General features: G+C 46.6%; 1 protein-coding gene across 1 annotated transcript; it reads left to right on the forward strand.

The window, feature by feature from the left end:
• The first annotated feature begins 4,539 nt into the window (after positions 1 to 4,539).
• On the forward strand, positions 4,540 to 19,216 carry SCD (stearoyl-CoA desaturase). The gene is made up of 6 exons (XM_068961242.1): positions 4,540 to 4,932; positions 5,443 to 5,725; positions 8,897 to 9,027; positions 10,474 to 10,679; positions 12,239 to 12,471; positions 15,155 to 19,216. Exons 1-6 carry the CDS (start codon positions 4,906 to 4,908, stop codon positions 15,352 to 15,354), a joined length of 1,080 nt encoding a protein of 359 aa, XP_068817343.1. The 5' UTR covers positions 4,540 to 4,905; the 3' UTR covers positions 15,355 to 19,216.
• Positions 19,217 to 21,977: the final 2,761 nt, after the last annotated feature.

Genomic DNA, 21,977 nt, shown 5'->3' on the forward strand with positions numbered 1-21,977 from the left:
CAGAGATTTCACATGGTCACCAACATTTAGTGTGTTCTCAGCCCTTATAGGGATTCCCTGGTTGCTCAGTGGTAAAGAATCCACCTGCCAAAGCTGGGGACAAGGGTTTGATCCCTGGGTCTGGAAGATCCTGTGGAGAAGGAAATGACAACTCACTCCAGTATTCTTGCTTGGAAAATCCCATGGACAGAGGAGCCTGGTGGGCTGTACTCCATGGATCGCAAGGAGTCAGACTCAGCTTAGTTACCAAATGAAAACAACAACAACAAATTTACTTTATTGTTTATTTACAATAAATTTCTTTATTACGTTTATTTACAACAACATAAATTACTTTATGTTTCTACAGATCTCGCTATTCTGGACAGTTCATATAAGTGGTATCATACATATGTGGTTCTTTGTTGAGGGGTTTGAGTGGTTGAGCATATTTTCAAGGTTCATTTATATCATGGTATGTACAAGTACTTCATTCTTTTTTAAAAAAATGCTGAATAATATTCCTCTGCAAAACATTCTGCCTCTTATTTATCCATTAGTCAGTCAATGGGTGTTTAGGTTGTCTCCATTTTTTTTTTTTGGCTGTTATGAATATCTGTATAGATGTTTATCTGTGCACATATATTTTTATTTCTCTTGGGGATATACTTGGGAGTGAAATTCTGGACCATATGGTAACTCCATGCTTAATCTTTTGAGGAGCTACTAAACTGTTTTTCAAAAATGGGTGCACCATTTTCCATTACCAATAGCAAGGCTTCAATGTATCCATATCCTCACCACTTTTAAATATAGGCATCCTAATGGGCATCAAGTATCTCATCTCGGTTTTGACATGCATTTTGCTAGTGGCTAACAATGTTGAGCATCTTTTCCTATGCTTATAGGTCATTTGCAAGTCTTCTTTGGAGCAGTACCTATTTTTAACTGGGTTTTTATTACCGAGTTGTAAGAGTAACTAGTACATTCTAGATATGAATTCCTTTTCTGATATACAATGTGCAAACATTTTCTCCCATTCTGGGGTTGTCATTTCACTTTCTGGATAATAACCCCTGAAGCATAAAAGGTTTAATTTTGATGAAGTTCCATTTATCTATTTTTTTCCTTTGTTGCCTATGCTTTAGGTGTCATATCTAAGACTAGTGCTGTTCAGCAATTTTTTATGTGCTTATTGGCTATTTTTATACCTCCTTTTGTGAAATGTATGTTTAAATCTTATGTCATTTTTCTGAGTTATCTTTTTATGTGCTGTGATATATGTTCTCATTCACTGTCTTATCTATTTGTTTTCTTAATAGTTCCTTTTGGTATCAGAAAATGTCAACTTTCTTGAGTCTAATTTATCCATTTCCCCACCCCATGGTTCTTGCTTTTTTGTATCCTGTCCAAACAACCTTTGCCTACCTCCAATTTACAAAGATCTTTTCCTCTGTTCTATATAGAAACTTTAGAGTTGTAGGTTTACACTTAGCTGTCAAATTAACTTTTTTTGTGCGGAATGAGCTAGAGGTTGAGGTTCATTTAACCTATATGCTTATCCAGTTGTCCCAGCAATACTTGTTAAAAGAGACTTTCCTTCTCACATTGTACTCACCTGGGACCATTGTAAAAAGTCAGTTAACATGCGTTGGTGAGTTTCTAAAAATTCTAATTTGTTTCATTGACCTATTTGTCTCTATTTTCCTAATACCACACTCTCTCGAATACTCTAGGCTTATGGTAAGTCCTAATTAAAATATTTTTACTCCTTCGACTTTGTTCTTTTTCTCCAAGATAATTTTTGGCTACTCTAGATCCTCTGCATTTCCACTTAAATTTTAGAGTCAGCTTGTCTATTTCCTCAAAGAAATCCGTTGTATTTTTATAGGGATTAAATTAATCCATAGATCAACATCAGTCCAGAAACTGCCATGGTACCCCCTTTTCACAAAGCAAGATTTATAGGCCCAATCTTCATCTCCCAAGCATATTTTGTGCTTTCCTATTATGCACTAAAACATCTATCATCTTAATCAATGTATACATGCAATTGAATACAAATATTGATCATATACTTATTTATAACTTCTAATTTGCCACTGACCTAATACTTCTTGATATCAAAGTTCATGCTGGGATTTCCCTGCCAGTACAGTGGTTAAGACTGCACTTCCAATGTACGGGGCACACGTCTGATCCCTGGTCAGGGCGCTAAGGTCCCTCATGACTGGAAAAAAAAAAAAATTAAAGCTCATGCTTTCCTCATAATATTACTCCTACCACATAGCCACATTTCATGGGTTGTGGCAAGCTACTGAGAGTTTTAAAGTAGTGGGTGACACATTCATAGCCATGTGATATGCCCCAGATGAACTTCAGGGAGGAAGCCCAAGCTACGGAACCATTCACCTTTCTACTATAGTTTATCAACAGTGAGACGGGCTCTGGCCATTCCTCTCCTCCCCAAAACTCCCTTCTTATCCAGACCTTCCATAAACTCCCAGAGATTCCCCCGCAGGGTAGCATCTTGTCTTTAGAGAGGAATAAAACATCCCTGATTCTCCATTTATTTGGCAGGCCCCTTTTCCTTTCTCTTGCAGAAAATGAATGACCTAGCACCTAGCTTACATAGTAATGGCAGCATTAAGTGATACCAGCAGTCATACCTACCCGAGTCTAAGTGAGGAGGAGGGTAGTTTCCAGAGAACTCTGATGTTTCAGGCTGGTTCCCTGAAGAAGTCCAGGGTCTGGAGGAAATAGGCTCAGACATACCTAGTCAGTTAAAGGGAAAGAAATTCGGTCTCAATGGTAGAGCTACTTTTGGCCACAATTGAGGGTACACCCTCAAAGCAACCCTGACTCTTGAAGAATAGCCCTATAGATGGCAGAGGAGTTAAGCCAATCAGACACCTCAGGAGAGCCCGGAGAGGGGCAACACCTGCCCAGACTTCTCTCCCACATACATGCTGAGGGCTTCTGAGCTGTGATGAGACAGCTGTCTGTATCTAAAAACATCTAGTCTCATTCAAAACTTTTGCACTGGACAGTGAGTCAGGACTGGAATGGAGGTAGATGTTGACCGGCCGGCTGGCCAGACCCCAAGACCTGTGGCCTACTAGGGAGCTCCTTAATCATCCTCCCAGGCAATCCCAGGTGCCTGTCTTCCAGAAGCTAGTTGCTGGCACAAAACTCCTCACTTTCTTCTCTTCCCAAAGGGATGGTATTTGGGGAGACAGGGGTGTGGAGCCCGATAGAGTGCACAGCCTGCCTGATTCCCAGCTTATCCCCATGGTAAGGCTCCCACAGCCCCCAGAAAAGGCAAGACTGTGAGCCACAACAGTGAAGTCAGAACATCTCAGGGACCAGGGATTCTGAACAGGGATTAAGACCTGGGCTCCATCATTACATTTCTGGACTCAGCTACTAGCTCCATCATTGATTGGCTGCTGTGACCATAAAGCAAGTTATTTAATTTCTCCATAGCTCACATCTCTCATCTTTTAAAAGGGAATGACTAACTACCCACCTCGCAGGGCCACAGGTAAGTATCAAATGAAATGATTCTTGTGGATTGGCTTGCAATACCTTTTGGCTCCTCTTGCTGCACTTACAAGTACTTTCTCCTGTTTCTGAGTGAAAGCACATCTGTACTTTCTCCACGAAATGGCCTATCCCAAAGAAGGCAATTCCAAAACAACGACCCGACATTCTAATCTCCAGAACATCCCGCACACCTTCTGTTGGCGTGGGCACAGGGATGGCACAGCTCACTGGTGCCTGGCCGTGAACATTTCCTATCGGCGTGCCCATTGGCTGAACCCCTTGCGCGCGTGCAGAGCTACACATCAGTGCATCTACTGTGAGTGCGCGGCCGCCCGCCCGCCTGCCCGCCCGCGGGGAGACCCGCAAGCCTGTTCAGCAGTCCCGGGTTAGCGCTGCGCCGCTGGTGGGCGGGCCGGGGCCATTGTTCCGCGGCAGACCGAACCGCCCCCCGGCCCCTACCCCGCATCCCCGGCGCGCTCCGCACAGAGGGAGGCAGGGCTTCGCCGCGCTCGCGGCCCCGGACCCGGGTTTGCGGACACGTCTCCCCGCCTACGCGTCTAGACGAGCGGGAAGGCTGGGGTGGAGTTGTGCGGAGTGGTCGCCCGCGTGGTTTCCCCACTCTTTCCCGGGAAACTTCCCCAGTGCCCATCCATTTGCGAATTGCCCGGGGCCAGCCCTGGGCTGGCACGCATCCCCGCGCCATTCCCCGACTGGGCCCTCTCCCTCTTCCCGAGCGCCTCCGAGGCGGCAGGGTGCCCGGTAGAGGCCCAGCGGCCGGTGTAAGAGAAGCCGAGGAGAAAGGGAGGGGAGGGGGAGTGAGGAGCTCGCGGCGGAGGGAACAGCAGATTGCGCCGAGCCAATGGCAACGGCAGGACGAGGTGGCACCAAATTCCCTTCGGCCAATGACGCGCCGGAGTCTACAGAAGCCCATTAGCATTTCCCCAGGGGCAGGGGCAGAGGCAGGGGCTGCGGCGGCCAAACCGCGGTGTGTCTGCAGCATCCAGTTCTCGCTTCTCCTGCCCCCTGCACGCCTCCGCGCTCTGTCTCCTCCCCTCTCCCGTCCATGCGGATCTCCCACGGTGAGCCAACTCTGCGCACTTTGCCCCTTGTTGGCAGCGAATAAAAGGGGTCTGAGGAAATACGAGACCCAGTCACCGGCTGCCAGCGCTAGCCTTTAAATCCCCAGCACAGCAGGTCGGGTCCGGACACCGATCCAGCGCGCAGCGTGCAGCGGAAGGTCCCGAGCACAGCGCCGCGGATCGCCACGCATCGCCACGCAAAAGCAGGCTCAGGAACTAGACTACACTCAGTTCGGACTGCCCCGAACTCCGCTCCGCAGTCTCAGCCCCGAGAAAGTGATCCCAGTGTCCGAGAGCCCAGATGCCGGCCCACTTGCTGCAAGAGGAGGTGAGAGCTTCCGAGTAATGGCCCCCAGACCCCGGGTTCGCCGGTGCTGATGGGGCTTCTAGGTGACTCATGGTGAAGAGTTGAGATCACCGCGGGAGAACATAGCCATCTTTTGCGAGTTGTACTGCCTTCAGTTTGTTGGGAATGGGGATTGTAATTTGCAAACTTAGGTCTGCAACTTTCGTTTCTTCAGCTTTAAAGAGAAACCTGGTCCCGCTGGTAGCCTTCTGTATGTAGGTATGCGGGCTTTCCTTTGTGTGCTCGTTGGGGTGTGAGTGTTTCACTCCTCTTTCTTATTTCCCCTTCACCTTGAGGTTTCACCTCCTCTCCCCAATCTCTGCATAGTTCCTGGGGACTTCCCTGTCTTCCGCCTTCCCTCAGGTAACCTGGATATTGGGACCAGGTCTATGCCCATCCCCCGCCCTGCCCCCAGCTTGACTAGGGAGCGAAGTGGTCCCTACTGCCTCCACGTGTCCTCTCTCTTGACCCTCCACTTCCTCTCCCTTCCAGATCTCTAGCTCCTACACCACCACCACCACCATCACAGCACCTCCTTCCAGGGTCCTGCAGAATGGAGGGGGCAAATTGGAGAAGACTCCCCTATACTTGGAAGAAGACATCCGCCCTGAAATGAGAGATGACATCTATGACCCAACTTACCAGGATAAGGAGGGCCCAAAGCCGAAGCTTGAGTATGTTTGGAGAAACATCATCCTCATGGGTCTGTTACACTTGGGAGCCCTGTATGGGATCACATTGATCCCCACCTGCAAGATATACACCTTTCTCTGGGGTAAGAAGTTCCCATGTCCTCCTGACCCAGTGTTCCAGGTTCTCTCCACTCTTTTAGTTAAGTAAGATCTTACATAGAGTACAAACACCAGACCCTCCGGGATGAGGTTTTCCCAGCCATTTCTCTTTGGTGTCCTGAGAGGCTGGGTGGCCTGGGAACAGAGCCTGGCTCTGTGGGCATTCCCACCTCTGCCACTATGAGTCTGGCTTGGGAAGGGGAAAACAGAGAACCGTAAAGACCAGGGATGGGAGGGTGGGGCACATCAGCACTTTCTGAGAGTGGCAGACCAGAACTCCCCCTCCAGAAAGCAACTGTAGGTCTTCCAGAACAGTCTTGGGTATGGGGTGCTTGCAGACAGCTGCACTCTTGGAGGGGAGTTACATAGAAGGGCTGGGGGGCCAAGTTTCAGCCAAGTCCTCCAGAACCTCTTTGGTCTAAAGGTGGTGGATCTGGTCTGTGGAGCTTTTGGGAGGAATCCTCTTGGTAATCCATGGACAGAAATGCAGCTGGGTAGATCCCCTCTCTCAGTTTTTCAAGGAACACACTGGGGACAATAGTACTTTTTTTTAAGATTAGAAAGATAGTGCTTTTTTACATGTGTTTAATTGCTGGAGCCAGCCAGGCACCGATGAAATCGTTTCATCTGCAAACCAGGAAGGGCTCTTATTTTCGAGGGGAGGGGGACATCTGTTCTCTAGTCCTTCTGAGAACCCAGCAGAACTTGAGTTCTGGAATTTCAGTTCAAATTGAAGAATCAAAAGCAGGACAGGGATTTCCCAGGGAGGCTTTGGACTCCTCTCTCCACCCCTCCTCTCCAGTAGAGAAGTCTTCACCAGGTGTTTGGTGAAGGTGTTTGGTCACCTGCGAGCCCCTTCCAGCCCCAGGAGTCCCTGAAAGCCTCGTAAAGTCCTGAGCTTGACCAGATGCTGCTGCTCACTGCTTTCCCTCGGCTGCTGGTGCAGGGGCAGAATGCTATCCACAAACCAGGGCTGTGCCCGCTACCTTTTTGGTGCCCTGCCCATGGGTGTGTGCTGTGCCTTTGGACAGGAAATGTGCCACATGGAGACTGGATGGTGACTTTTATACTCCTGTCCCTGGGCCCTGTGGTGGATGGCTTAGCTGACGGAGTGACTGGTTTGGTGTGGGGATATCAGAACTCTTGTCTTAAGGAACAAAAGGGGGGTGGGGGGAGGGTCACAGGTCCTCAGAGTTCAGGAGCTTTGCTTTACTTTTTCTTGTTTTATCCCTAAGAATGGTGTTAAATTAGCGAATGGTTGTGATTCCAGCATTTCTCATGACTGAGCAGTTTTGGTGTCTCAGAACCGCCTTGAGGGAAGGGCTGAAGAGCCATCTCTGGGTACACTGAGGGACCATGGGCCAAACTTTTCCAGGCTCGTTCTTAAGACTAAAACTGAGGTTTTGCTTAACCACCAATTTGGACTTTAATAGAGAATGAATTTCCAACTGACCCAAAGCCTTCTAGTAGATAGGCTTAGAGGTGCTGATAGAAAAAGGCACCAGAGGGTTTGAGTGCTTTTTCCAATTCCTCTGTTAATGCAGGGATCTTAGGTACTTTTCTGAGTCAACTTGCCAGGGTCTTCTGTGGCATGAAACAACCCTAGGAGCTTCTTTGATTCTGAGCTGAGTGCTTCTTCTTTTGTGCCCAAAGACCTTTTCCTTTACCCTTGGTGACTGGTGGGCTGTGGCTCAACTGTCATCTATCCAGGTGTAGATGCAGACAGATACGGCATCTGAAAGGCTATTACCACATGCCCGGGGTCCAGCAAATCACCTAGGGCCCCAACCCAGTCCCGAGGGCTATGAGTAGAGGAACTCTCACCAGGACAAACTCTGGCTCCATGGCTCTCCTCCTGTCCTGTAGGAGAAATTGGATAGGGTAGAGGAAGATGGGTGGGGTGGGGGCTTGTTTAGGAAACTGGTAACTGTGGCAGGAGAAGAACACAGAACGATTTGTTACAATCTGCAGTGTCTCCAACTGCAACTAAGTTCAGTGGCCACTGAGAATCTATTGTTTCTAGCCACTTCCCCAGGAATGAAACATTGTCAATAGTCACTGCTCTACCAAGGCCTCAGCCCCTGCCTCCCTAGAGCTATTGAGCAGAGGAAGGTGGGTGGCTGTTGGGTTGCCCAGCAACCCACCTCCCAGTTAGAGACTCTGTTTGGCGCCTAGAACCTGCAGGCCTCCAGGAAGGTGAGGCAGGACAGTGTTGGGCAACTTTGAGCCCGTCCTGCCGTTATCTAGAATTAGCCTTGTCAGCTGGAGTATGGGCTGGCAGAGGGATGTGGCAAAGGCAAGACATATCTGGCGAGACATATGCCACAGAACTGTGGGCATATATCTTGGGGAGGTGGATGGTATACATCCTCGTGCCAGACTTCTGGAACACGAACCACTTTGTTGAGACAAAAATCTAGTTTCGAGCCATGGCTCCATTTCCTAGCCATGTGACTACAGATAAACGCTTAACTTTGCTGAGCATCTGTTTTTTCAGCCGCAAAGGGAGGGATATTAAACTCCTTTCAAGGTATCTAGTGAATCAGAAAACATAAAATCCTTGGCGAAGCTTAAGACACTGCAGCTATGACTGATGTGCAGGGTGAATTTTCCCCTCCTGTGGCCACATTGCCTGCTAAAAGGTTTTTGGACCACTTGGTAAATAGTCCTAGTTCTGAGCCCCCTTAATGTCCCCTAGAACCCAGGAGCCCTCAAATGGGTCAGTGCCCAGACTATACTGTCTGTTAAATATTTTAATACCACCCTTGCCTATGAGTCTTAAGCACTGCTGTAGTGGTCTGTGGTCCTTAAAACGTTGAAGAAAGTTAGCAGAAGGTCAGAGGGGAGGGCACTTGGAAGAATATCCCTCATGACTGAGAATGCCAAGTGGCCGGGGGGTAAGAGCCCTCTTCTCTCTTGCCTTTCTGAAGTTCCCCGGGACTCCTAAGCTTATTCCAGCCCCTAGGTTAGATGATAAGAGGGGGATGATATTTTTCAAGTGATTAAAATCAAAGGAGCCTAAGAGATCAAGGTATCCCTGGAGTTCAGGGAAAAGCAGATTCTCACCGGGAGCCTACACACACTCTGACCTGAGGAAACCATCATGGAAACACTTTCCCAGGTGAGTGACTGCCTGCCCTGTCTTATCCTGGCAGTGTTATTCTACTATATGATGAGTGCCCTGGGCGTCACAGCAGGGGTCCATCGCCTGTGGAGTCACCGAACCTACAAAGCTCGGCTGCCCCTGCGGGTCTTCCTGATCATCGCCAACACCATGGCGTTCCAGGTGAGAAGCCAGCTGTGCTCAGCTCTTTTTCTCCTCACTCTTTATCGATGAGCGGGTGGCGGAATGGAGGTGATTGGTGCCTGGAGAGGGACAGCACCTGGACAGCCACTTCACTTTCCTCTCTCCTTGTGGTTAAGTTCAGGTTCAGTCCCAAAGTCCATAAAACATAAGGATACTTCTGAGTGACTGGCAGAGGCAAGAAGGAGATAAAGAGGAAATACTGTCAGTGTGTAGGGTCATTTTTGCACCTCTGTTATCACCCAGTCTGGCTGTTGTGGTCTTTCATAAGTGTATAAGGCAAGAGCTGAGCCTAGCTTCATGGGCAGACATTGGACAAAACATTCACAACTCTGGGTGGATGTCTTAGGACTCTGTCACAATGGGGTTGAAGTAAATGTTTCACAGATTCTTCTTTTAAACTCTGTTGTTTTCAGGTAAGATGATCAAATACTTTTATAGTGCTAAATATATGTCTGGCACTATTCTAAGCACTTGACATAGATTGCCTCATTAAACCCTCGCAACAGTCTTAGGAGGTAGGTACTATTGTTATCCCCATTTCACAGATGGGGAAATTGTGTCACTGAGGGTTTAGGTAGACCAACATTATGGTCCTTTTAATGGGTTACCAGGCTGCCTAAGTCAAGTGTTGAGGTTTGTTGAAGCAGAAAGTTTTTGGCAGAGATAGAATGAAGGGGACTGGAGAAAGAGAACTCACAGTTATTAAGCAGTAGCAAAGGGCAAAAGATAGCATGTAGTGAGGGGCCTAGCTTGGAACAAGAGGAAAACACAAGGAAGCCCAGTTAGTCTGCCTCTCCATGGCAGTATCTCACAGTTGCATAATCATCTCTGCCATATGCCTTAATGCTTCAAAGGCTCCTGATATTGTCCCCACGGGGCAAATAAAGGAAGCAAGATTGGCACACTCTATGGGATAGAAAGAGTCCCAGAGGCCATTTGGGAATGTGGTCATATCGTGATTTACCTGTCTGGTTTTTTCAAGTTGCATCAGAATGGAGCTGCCCACAGCTTCATCCGTTGACCAGGATGCTAAGACACAAGGTTACCTGTCTCCTGTTATCCACGCTCAGGGATTAGGCACCCCACACCCCATTTATTGCTTGAAGAATTGCAGCGTTCCCTCCTGATGAAACTCTGAGCCCTGTACCGTCCCGTCTTCCTGCATTCCACCCACCACATAACCCTCGAGAAGCAGCTAGCCCTGTTCATGTGGTCCTGTGACTTGAAGTTGCTTTTCCACTTATGCTTCAGAAGCAAGTTTAAGGAGAGGAGGCAGCCCCATGACTTCTCCTTTGGAGCACCAACTCCTAGGTATTTTGTGAGGTTGGGCTGAGAGCTGTGGGCTCTGGAAGACGCCTGGCAATTGGAATTCCCCTGAGAGGGTGTCTCTCCGCAGGCCTTCATTCCTCTTCTCTGTTCCTCTAGAATGACGTTTTTGAATGGTCCCGAGATCACCGTGCCCACCACAAGTTTTCAGAAACAGATGCTGATCCCCACAATTCCCGACGTGGCTTTTTCTTCTCTCACGTGGGTTGGCTGCTTGTGCGCAAACACCCAGCTGTCAGAGAAAAGGGTGCTACGCTAGATTTATCCGACCTAAGAGCTGAGAAGCTGGTGATGTTCCAGAGGAGGTGAGTGACATGATGATGGAGCTGGGGACCTGGCATTTGTGGACCCCCTTTTTTCTCCTAGGACTTGTCAACATGAGCTGAGAAATTTACTTGGTTTCCATATCTCAGATTATAATTTAAAACCCTAGTTTTTAATATAAGCCCATGGGCCCAGAGCCATAGACTGTTGTTTCTTTTTCTATGAGCTACCTAAGCCAATTAAATTCAACATATGTTTGTTGATGTAGGACGGTCATGGATACAAAGCCAAATGTGTCATAGTCCTTACCTTCAAGGAGTTCATAGCTTATTGGGGAGTGGAAGGATAAGCCAAGTGTCCAAATACCTATGATACATGGCAAAATATTTTCCATAGCGAGGAGAGGCACAAAGGGGAGGGACATCGTAGAGTGGGGAACATCAGGAAGGGCTTATGAAGAAAGTAGCTTTGGAATCCACTGATGGATGGCACAGGGCAGGTGAGTGGGGGGACAGTGCAAACAGAAAGAGCTGAAGCGTGTTCCTGCAGCAGAGTCCTGCTTGAAATACAGGGTGTGGTAGGAAAAAAGACTAGCAACAGAGACTGATGCCATTGTTATGGAGTCTTACAAGCAGACAAGGTTTAATTCAACCCAAGCAATAGGAAACCATGGAAAGGTTTTTGAGCCAGAAGGTGGCATGGTTGGAGGTGTGCTTTAGAAAGGTAGCTGTGGGGTGGATGAGAGAAGGCATTGAACTAAAGAGGTGGGGAAGTCTTGGGTTTCCTTGCAGGGAAGTGGTGGTAGGAATGGAGAGGAGCTGAAGGCGGCAGGGGTTACTAATGATACAAGAGTAGCAGACTTAACTGCTGAAGGCATCTAGGAAATCAGTTCCCTGGTAATGTCGAATGCTTGCTGTACCTTTGGGAGGAGGAAGAAGGAACAGGGCCTCCAAAAGGGACAGATCTGCTGGCTTCTAGGACATTTGGGGTGCCTCTCTGAGGGAGAAGAAGAGGAAGGATGAGAAAGATTCCTGGCTAGCAGGAGATGAAGGCAACATACTAAACAAGAATTCTGGTGGCCCAGTGGTTAAGATTCCACACGTGCACGGGGCACGGGTTCTATCTCTGATCCAGGAACTAAGATCTCCTCGTGCCACCTGGTGTAGCCAAAAATAAATAAATAAATAAAAGATTGACTTAAACATAGATTCTGCAAAGAGCACTGCTGAAAGGGAAAAAAAGCCCAAAGGCAGAACTGAAAAACCCGGGAAGGAGAACTCAGTCTGTAGCTTGGACCCTGTCTATTTCCCTGAAGTAGTAAAAGAGAGCAGTGGATTTAGAGTCAGGAGATGAAGCATTCCAGTCCTTGCTCCACCACTTCCTGGTAGTGTGACCCTAGAAAAGTCATTTAACCCCTCATGAGAAGTATGATAATAACACTAACTTCTCGGAAAATTTCTTTGCCCATTCCGTCTTGTTCGGTTGCCTGCCACACCGTGCTCTCAGTGTAGAAGGGACAGCCCAGCCCTGTGAGAGTGGAAAATCAGGTCGGTCTCAGCGTCCTCTCTCCACTCACTGAGCGTATGATCTCTCAATGCAGATACTACAAACCTGGTGTCCTGCTGTTGTGCTTCGTCCTGCCCACACTCGTGCCGTGGTATCTATGGGGTGAAACGTTTCAAAACAGCCTATTTTTTGCCACCTTTCTCCGTTACGCTGTTGTGCTCAACGCCACCTGGCTGGTGAACAGCGCTGCCCATATGTATGGATATCGCCCTTACGACAAGACCATCAACCCCCGAGAGAATATCCTGGTTTCCCTGGGAGCTGTGGGTAAGTCAGCAGTCCACAGCAAGACCACGTCTAGTGGTCTGCTGCTTAGGGTATTAGGTTACGAGCCAGAAAAACTAGATTTACCTGTTTTATGACCCCTCTCCATATGTCATTCCACTATAAAACTAAGGGACAGTATTAGAAAACCCTTGAAAGTGAAGCAACAAGTCCTATGTAAAGAGAAAAGGGTGAAAAATAACAATGCCTTTAATTCCAGGTTTAGGAGCAAGCCACAAGATGCTATGATGAGCCCCTTTGGGCTGTTCTCTTCCCAGTCATCTCTGATCTGGGTGGTAGTCTTGCTTGGGGCAGGGACTGCATAAATAGAAGAGTAGGGTCCTCTGGGTGCCCAGGAAGCCTAGTGTGTTATATTTAGACGTGATATACAGAACAAATACTTGTTGTTTAACTCAATAAGCTTCTCTTTTATCACCTTCCTGTATTCAGAGGGGCAATATTTGAAGTGTATCACGTGCCTTACTGCCTGGCTGATGCCAGTATGACAGACATCAAAGCAGCTGTTGGTGGCCCTTTATCACCACCTACCACTCTCTTCTCTTATCCTTTATTTTTCTCTCTTCTGTTTCTCTGCTGGGAACACTCCCTCCCCACAGTGTGACTTAGGAAACTCCCAGTAAAGCAATTACTCACTGACCTAATGCTGACTATTCAGGAATTTATGTCTCCCATTCCTGTTCAATAGCCAGACAACAGGGTTCTGCCATCTGTCTCCATTTTCTTTTTCTTTTTTTTTTTTTGGTCTGTCACTCTTTTCAGCTAAATATAGCCCTTGACTAAGGCCTTGAATTAGGTTTCCTTAGGCAGACCCCACGGCCTCTTCCAGCGATCAGGGCTTCTGGTCATCCAGCATAGACAGATAACCTCCCTGCTCCACACATGGACATAACCCACGGCCTAGCTGTCACTCGGGTCTCTTTAAAAGCTTCCTTTATACTCTCAGCCCTGACCATCTTTCCCGTTTTTATTACTCTCTGTACTAAAGACATTTTTTCATTCCTTTTTAATTTTCATGCATCTTTCCCTCCTTCCAGACACCGTGTACTGTTTACATGTTCTTACTCTGAACCATGTTTGAAATCAGTCACCTTATAGGCTATTTTCATAGAAAACCAGTGAATGTCAGGGAAGGTTTCTGGAATGAGATCAGTCCTGTACTACAAACAGATCTGTTGTGAGCTTCCCCAAGCCTATTCAGAATGGCTGTCAGTATCTCACTTACAGTTCGTTCCTTCATCCCTGTTGCTCCCCACTTATCACCTCACCCTTTGTTCTCTGGTTGCCTGTTTCCCCTGCTTCCCTGCCATTCTAATCTCGTTCTTCTTGAATTACCTCCCCACCCCCAGTCACATGCTCATCTTCTCTCTGCCAGAGCTAACCTCCCCGCTTGAGCCTCTCTTGGCTATATCTTGCTGTTCCAGTTACAGAGTCTCATCCTTCTTTTGCCCACTAACCTTCCTCCACTTTCTTTCCTCTCTTGGCACCGTGTGTGTGTCTGATTGTTTTAAATCTGATAAGTGTGGGCCTAGCTAGTGCTTAGACAGAGCCTAGTTGCAAAGTCATTTATGGAAATTAGCAATCTTCCATCAGTACCTTTAGCCTTGGGGTTATCCTACCCTCCTACTCAGTTCACATTGAATAAATTGATGATCCACACTGTGAATGAACCTTGAGATGGTGCCCTGGATGGTGTTATTCCCATCACAGGACTTCCTTCCTTGTTGGTTATCAATGTCATTATTACTGGACTGGAGCTCTTTCATCTTCAAAGGGCTCAGCACACTCTTTTATTAGCTATTCTTTACCCCAGCCTCATAAGGGTATTGTTACTGAATGTGGTTCACAAAGAAGATCCTGCCTAGGACTGGAGAACTCTGTCTATGGAGTTTCCACAGCTTGACTCATTACAGAAATTATTCTGAATCTAGAATTTCTTTGATGTTCCTCTGTCCAGCAAAGTGAACTGCTTGTTTCAGAATTTTAGAGGTTAGAAGGAATACCTAAGCTTTTTGATTCTTATTCCCTCAGAGAGCTTCTGTTTTATCAGCATCACCCCCAGGGTGAAAGCTCAAAGAAATAGGAGCCAAAACAGTCCACTCTGAAACAGTAGAGGCTGGGGAAACTTAGGCCCCTGGGCTAGGCCTACTTTCTTCTGACTTTTGACTGTGTCACCCAGTTCTCTTGGTACCTTCAAGAGTGCCCATGCGGTGGGGGAAAGTGTACTTCTTTGCTCATCTTTGTAAGAAACCCAGTAAAAGTTCTTCATTCTGGACTCTCTCTCCACTCTAACACATGCACATGTACACAGAGCCTTTAGGGTCTTATACCAATATGTAGTGAAGCTCTGGAGTTTTCTAGTCTAAAACCCATTCCTACTGATAGCAGTTTCTCTCAAATCATCTTATCTTTTCAGAGAAACTGCCAGCCCTTCTCCCACAAAGGTTCCCAGAGAGCCATGATGACCAGGTTCTCCCCAGTCATTTCTGAAGATGCCTCTGAGGGGATCTATCTGGTTCAGAGTTTAAAAGACTAGCTGCATTCATTCATTCAACAGCAACAGGTTTCTACTAAGTGTGAGGCATTCTGCTAGGGAACCAGAGTGCCAAGATCAAGCAGCCAGCAATCCACAGTATAGCTGCTTAACTTTTCTCTGCTTTTGTTCCAGGTGAGGGCTTCCACAACTACCACCACACCTTTCCTTATGACTACTCTGCCAGCGAGTACCGCTGGCACATCAACTTTACCACATTCTTCATTGATTGCATGGCTGCCATTGGTCTGGCTTATGACCGGAAGAAAGTATCCAAGGCTGCCGTCTTGGCCAGGATGAAAAGAACTGGAGAGGAAAGCTACAAGAGTGGCTGAGTTTCTGGTCCCTTGGATTCTTTTTCCAAAAGCCAGCTGGGCAGAGGTTTAATGTTCTGTTTATAAACTACTGAATAATGCTACCAGGATGCTAAAGATGACGTTAACCCATTACAGTACAGTATTCTTTAAAATTTTCTTTTTAAATTGAAAGCCAACAACTCTGCCTTTATGATGCTAAGCTCATGTTCTTATTTCTTCTCTTATCTTCTTTCTCTTCTGTTCCCATTATCTTTCCCTTTGTTTTGTCCCTATCACCTTCCTTTCTCTTTCTCCTCATTGCCCCCAAGGCAAGCAGTTGGGCAGTCATTTGTGGGTTTCCAGCTTCCAAAGCCTAGACGACCCTTCTGTAGTCTAAAACAAGTGGCCTTTGCCCCGGCTGACCCTTTCCTTGAGCTGTCTGAGCTTTAAGGTGGATGGCTCGAGCTAGATACATGACAGAATCTTCTGGGAAGGGCCCTAATGATCTTCAGCCCAGGCTTTTGCTAGATGAAATGGAAAAATAACTTTATTTTGGCACCAAACTGCAAAAACAGGTAAATTGTCAGGGGAGAGAGTCAGCATGCATGGTGTGATTGATAAATAGGGTGAGTTAAAGTGGGAAACAAGGCAGGAAGCTGCTGCTGTGATCAGACACCCCTGTCTGCCCATCACCCAGCATGCTCCCTTTCTCTCCTGACTCTGGGAAATAGCTGTGGAGCAGGGCAGTCCTAGAACTCAAAAGCAAATCTCAATGTCCTGATATACTTTAGGCCGAGGATAAAGAAGAAGCATTTAGTTTGTGGTAAAAGTGGTCTCTGCTGCAGACGAATTGTTTTCTTTCTTTCATAACAGGAAGATTTCTTATTCTAGATAACAAGAAATCTTGAGGTTGGTTATTTCCAGAATTGCTGACTCCAGCAGCTCAGGAAATTGTCAAAATTCTTTCATCTTTCTACTCTGCCGTCTTGGGGATATTGGTCAGCTCCCCTCATAGTAAGAAGGTGGCTACAGCATTTTGAGACTTCAAAAAAAGAGATGCATTGGTGGTATGGTGGTGAGCATAGCTGCCTCCCAAAAAAGAAAGAATTTTAGGAGGTGGAGTTGGGTCAAACATAAAGCTATATATACATGGGTACTTTGGTTGGAATATTAAAGTAATTCTCTCAGAGTATTTCCCTCTGAAAGAAAGGGGGCTTGAAGAAGAGGAAGAATTAGCCAGGTTGCCTCCTTTCCTCTCGCTGCTGGACAGGAGATGGAGAGGTTGATGGGCAGGGTCTGTAGGCAGTTCCTGAGATAAAGTTACAAAAGAAAGGCTCTGAGATCACATTGCTGGGGGATTCGGAAGGTTACTGAGTAAGTTGTTGGGTGTCCTGATATGGAAGCTGGTTATACCAACAGGTTAGATGTTGGGTTCATTTCATTAATTCCACTTTCTCCTTGGATTGAGAAAGTATTCAAAGGCTTCTCCCCACAGTGTTGAACCCTTTCACTCATTCCTTATATTAATTTCTAGCTAAAAGTATAGGACTGGCTGGGGGCTGGGGTAGGAATCTCTTAACTACCCTATCAGTTCTTGGCTCTGCCCTCTCTGTCCACTTTCTCCTGCTGGTTCTATCTCCTTGATGTTTCCTTCTTTCTCTGGACAGGCAAGCCTCTTCTGTGCGTATTCAGAGGCAGTGACGGCTCCTGCGGTCCAAGTCGTTGCCTCTCTCACCAACAGAATGGTCAGGGTCACTGAATCACTGTTTCTCTTTACAAAGTTGAGCAAGCTGCCACTTTCACTTGGCCTCCAGAGTCTCCATCTATATCTTTGTGCTCCCTACCACACTGATGACTCCAGACGAGGCTGGCAAACCCTGCTAGAAACATCCTGGGCACAGGCATTCGCATTCATGAGGCACGGCCGAGCCGAATGCTCATGTTGTGCCAGAGCCAGCCATGGAGCCAAAGAGGATTTGCTTTTAGTCTCCTCTGTCTGGGTCAGAACCAGAGAGCATGCTGGATGCCCCCTGCTTACTGGGTAAGCTGCCTAGCCTGAGTCAGTGCTCCCAGCGGACAGTGCAATGCTTGCAGAAGCAGGGGGAGCCTAGCCTTCACTGGGAAGCACAAGAAGCAAAGGCAGGCTCCAGAGTGCCTCACTCAGAAGGTGGCCCCAGCCCCCTGGAGGGAGCCAGGGTGCACCGCAAGACCTTGACTGAGGCTTAGGATGTGAGATGCCATGAACTTTGCTGAACAGTGTCTCTGTTCAGCAAACTAACCAGCATTCCCCACAACACAGTCTAGGGCCGACAATAGTGTAGAGGAGTGTTGGAAGAACCTTGGGTCCCTTTGTCCCTGTAACCTCAGTTGTCAAGGCAGAAGCCTGGCTTTATTCCTACTTAAAGGTTGAAAATATACAATACCAAATGCTCTGCCACTGTTGAGCTCCAAGGATGGAAAGGAGGAGAGCATTTCTTCCTGTATTAATTGGATAGATGGAGGCTACAGGGCTTGGGCTAAACTAAAGGCATCCTTGTCTTTTGAGCTGTTCCTCTCAGTAGGGGAAAAAAAAAAAAATCTAATGGAAGATCACTGTAGATTAGATCCTCTGACTGAAGCACCTACCCCTTGGAAATGCCTGTGGGGTAGTTTTAATTCCACAGGTCATCAGATGCATGCTTTACAACTGATGATCAGAAACAACTTATCTTTCTATTCTAATTGTATTCCATGGATCTGATCTATACCATGACCCTACACAAGGCTGGATGGTGTCCTTGGGCCCAGGGTACTTGTACTTGTGTAGGTGGGGGTTGTCTACTGAGTAAGGAATACTGTTTTTAAGGTTCTAAAGCTAAATTCAAATGATGCGTTAATGACCCAGAAACTCAGATCTGATGGTGTCTGAATTTCTAACAGTCCTTGCTTTGTGGGTATGCTGACAACTTATCTGGATGCCTTACATCTTTTCTAAATAGTGTTGCCTCTGAGCCTGTTCTGCTCCCTCCCTGCTCCCTCTGTGGAGTCCCTTTGCACCCCAGAGCCTGCAGAAGTGGCTGGTATAAAAGGGGGCCTGGCTAGAGAATGAGCAGTATAGCTGTTTGCAGGATTCCTTTCTGGGCTTCATTTTGGAAACTTTGCTTAGGGCTGTTTTTCTTAATTGCCCGCATTTGATGGAGGGTAGAAGGAATTTTGAATGTATTTGATTTATTATTATTATTATTATTTTAGATTAAAAGATGGTTGTAGCATTTAAAATGGAAAATTTTCCTCCTGGTTAGCTAGTATCCTGAGTGTATTCTCTATAAATGTAGCTCAAATGGGTCATCATGAAAAGTTCAAGAAAGCTTGATGTCAAAGTTATATGGGTGGTTAAGGCCAGGGCCTGTCCTACCACTGTGCCACTGACTTGCTGTGTGACCCTGGGCAAGTCATTTAACTATAATGTGCCTCAGTTTTCCTTCTGTTAAAATGGGATAATAATACTGACCTACCTCAAAGGGCAGTTTTGAGGCGTGACTAATGCTTTTTATAAAGCATCTTGGAATTCTCTTAAGTCCTGAGTATTTTTATAGTAGCAGTATCCACTGTAAAGTGTGTCCACCATGAACCACGTGTCCTGGATGCAATCAGGAATCTATATGGTTCTCTCTGAGAGATTGAATAAATGCATCAGATAAGGGGTGGATAACTAGCCAGACGAAATCGGAGAATGCATAAACTCATTGCCATGGAAACATACACAGGATACCTTTTCCTTGATTGGGTGGGATTTTTCCCTTTTTATGTGGGATAGTAGTTATTTGTGACCTAAGAATAATTTTGGAATAATTTCTATTAATATCAACTCTGAAGCTAGTTGTACTGATCTGAGATTGTGTTTGTTCATAATAAAAGTGAATCTGATTGCCCTGTGTCTGAGCTTTTTGGCTGTGATTCAGTCTCTTCACCATCTTTATGTCCTGTTCCTGTACCTTTAAGAGTGAAAAAGAAGTAGAAACCGCAATGGTTGACTCATACCCCAGTAACCTGCCCTGCCCTCCTGCCCTTCTAGGGGTAACTTTAGGTTAAACTCAGCCTTGGCAGCAGGAATCCAGGAGTCTGCTGCCATTAGATAAAACATGTTAACACCCAGCAAGCACTTTGGGTCTGGGGAAATACCACGTCTCCTGTGTGTCCCATGGTCACATGAGCCCAAAATAGAGAAACAGGAAGGGAGCAGCAAGAGACACTCTTTGGAAAGCAGTTCTGTACCTGGCAAGCCAGGCTGGGCCATCCAGGTCGTTCATCTGAAATGGAAACAAAAACGTCTCTCGGGGGAATAAAGCTTCCTGAAAATGCTGATTAACAGCAGCAGGAAGACAGGAAAAAAATTCAAGGAAAAGCTTGTAAATTCCTGGAATAGAAGGCTTCATGATCATTAAGGGGAAAAGGTTTTTAGCTTTTACTACTTTATCTGAGACTGGAGAAGGAAATGGCAACCAGCTCCAGTATTCTTGCCTGGAAAATCCCATGGACAGAGGAGCCTGGCAGGCCACAGTCCATGGGGTCGCAAGAGTTGGACATGACTTAGCGACTAAACCACCACCACCTTATCTGAGAATCTGAGTGGAAAAGAGGAGGACATTTTATGGTTTGAGAGAGCTTCATGTTCCAACAGGAGCTACCCGGTCAATGCCTGGGCTTCTAAACATTCACCAGAACCAACCTCCCTCACTTCTTAATGTAAAAACTCACCTTGGACAAGAAGCAAGATTCTCTCTGATTCTGAGCATCCAACATCAAGTCTATATTCACTGAGGTCTTGCCAGACCTTAATAAGTTGGTGGTGTACTTTCTTAATCAATATCTGGCTTTCCACCCCTTTCCCTCTATTTTGTTTGAAAGGTTCGGGTTGGGAATTTTTTCCTGTTGCTCTGTAATTGCCCTGTTCCTTCCAAGTCTTACCTTTGTCTTGGAGACAGAGACACCAGCCACATGTAAAAATGGCAGTTGCTATAAACTAAAGCCTACTTAGAATGATATATTTGTGATACCAAACTCCTTGGAAAAGTTCACAGATGTACCATGTTCTATATTAGATAGAGGGATTGAGGCCAAGCCTCAACAGAAATCCCGCAACCTTTTGGTGCTGGAAATCTGAGTTCTAAGTCCACCAGACCCGCAGACGCCATGATAACATTTACAATAGCCAGGCACTGTAGCGAGTACTTGACAGTGCATTTTCTCATGGTATGTGAAGTAAGTGCTCTGATTACCCCAGTTTTACTGATGAGGGAACCAAATTCACTGGGAGAAAAAACACTGTGTGGCAGTGAGCAACAATTCTGTGATCCAGTTCCAGGAGTTCACTCATTAACTGCTCTCCATATGAGTGTGAAGTAGATAACCATCTAAGTAAACCTGGAGTGCACAAATCTCATATGCAAGTAGCTGGCTGGTGAGATGCACTTTACACAGAGGCAAAGCCTGGCTGCAGTGGCAAAGAGCTAAATTTATGCAAAGTCAAATTGCAGAAGCATTCTCTGGTCCAGAAGAACCCAACTCATGCCACCTCATGACCTGTTATAACATTGAACCACACCTGAGTTTTAACCTCTCTGACAGTAGAAACATATCTGACATTTCCTCTAAACTTTTGCAAACCATACTCCACCCTGCTGCCACATTTTGAGATCCTTACAACTGAAGCGACTTAGCAGCAGCAGCAGCAGCCCTATCTCTTGGAGAAGAAAATGGCAACCCACTCCAGTATCCTTGCCTGGAAAATTCCATGGATGAAGGAGCCTGGCAAGCTACAGTCCATGGGGTCGCAAAGAGTTGGACACGACTGAATGACTTCATTTCACTTTAAGGGTATCTCATCTTTTAGAAATGTCTCCTGCACCTGAACAATCTGTGTTTGATAAAGTTATTGAAAGATCTCACATCTCGTTTGAAATTCTATCTCTGCGACAAACTGTGTGAAATGTCCCAGGGAGTGGGAGTTGTGTTCTGTGACCGATAGTTAACTTACTGAGCCGCAGGCAAAGTGCTGCTTCTTGTATGCTGACTTTGGAGCAAATGCCACAGGCCTTAATTGCAGGTTCCAAGCAGTTGAGATTCTATACTAGGATTGCTGGAGGCAGGGCTTTCCCCTTTTCCAGACCCAGCTTACCCCCTCCCCCACCCTGGCCTTACCAAGCCTGCTGCACCCAAGCCACAGAGAGCTCACAAAGCCCAAGTGTCTGCTGTGCTGACTCACGCGGCCCTTCTACAGCCAGGCCAGGACCATCCAGAAGGGCCTAAGGGGGGCCCTCTTCTTTTGGCCATCTCCGATAGGAGCAGGGAACAGCTAGGGCAGGGCCAGGCTTTAAAACTTTGTGACCAACCAGAGGATAACGAAAATGAAAGGGCTGACTGCACAGAGAATTCTGAACAGCAGTGAGGATTCACCCTTCAGTCTTTTTCTTTGCTTGTTTCATATCCATATGTTTTAAGTAAAACTCACATACCATAAAGTTAGCCATTTTAAGGTGAACAATAGGGTGACATCTTAATCCATACGGAACACTGTGCAACCCCTACTTCTGTACAGTTCTGAAACCTTTCCTTCACCCCAAAAGAAGACTTGTTGCACACTCTCCAAGTCTCCCTCATGCCAGCCCCTGGCAACCTCCGAT

Source organism: Capricornis sumatraensis, chromosome 23 (genome assembly GCF_032405125.1).
Source record: "Capricornis sumatraensis isolate serow.1 chromosome 23, serow.2, whole genome shotgun sequence".
NCBI lineage: Eukaryota > Metazoa > Chordata > Mammalia > Artiodactyla > Bovidae > Capricornis > Capricornis sumatraensis.

Coding starts and splice junctions, on each gene's coding strand:
- SCD (XM_068961242.1), top strand. CDS start 4,906: ATGCCGGCCCACTTGCTGCAAGAGGAG. Junction 5,726..8,896: donor GATATACACCTTTCTCTGGG/GTAAGAAGTTCC, acceptor TTATCCTGGCAG/TGTTATTCTACTATATGATG. Junction 9,028..10,473: donor CCAACACCATGGCGTTCCAG/GTGAGAAGCCAG, acceptor CTGTTCCTCTAG/AATGACGTTTTTGAATGGTC.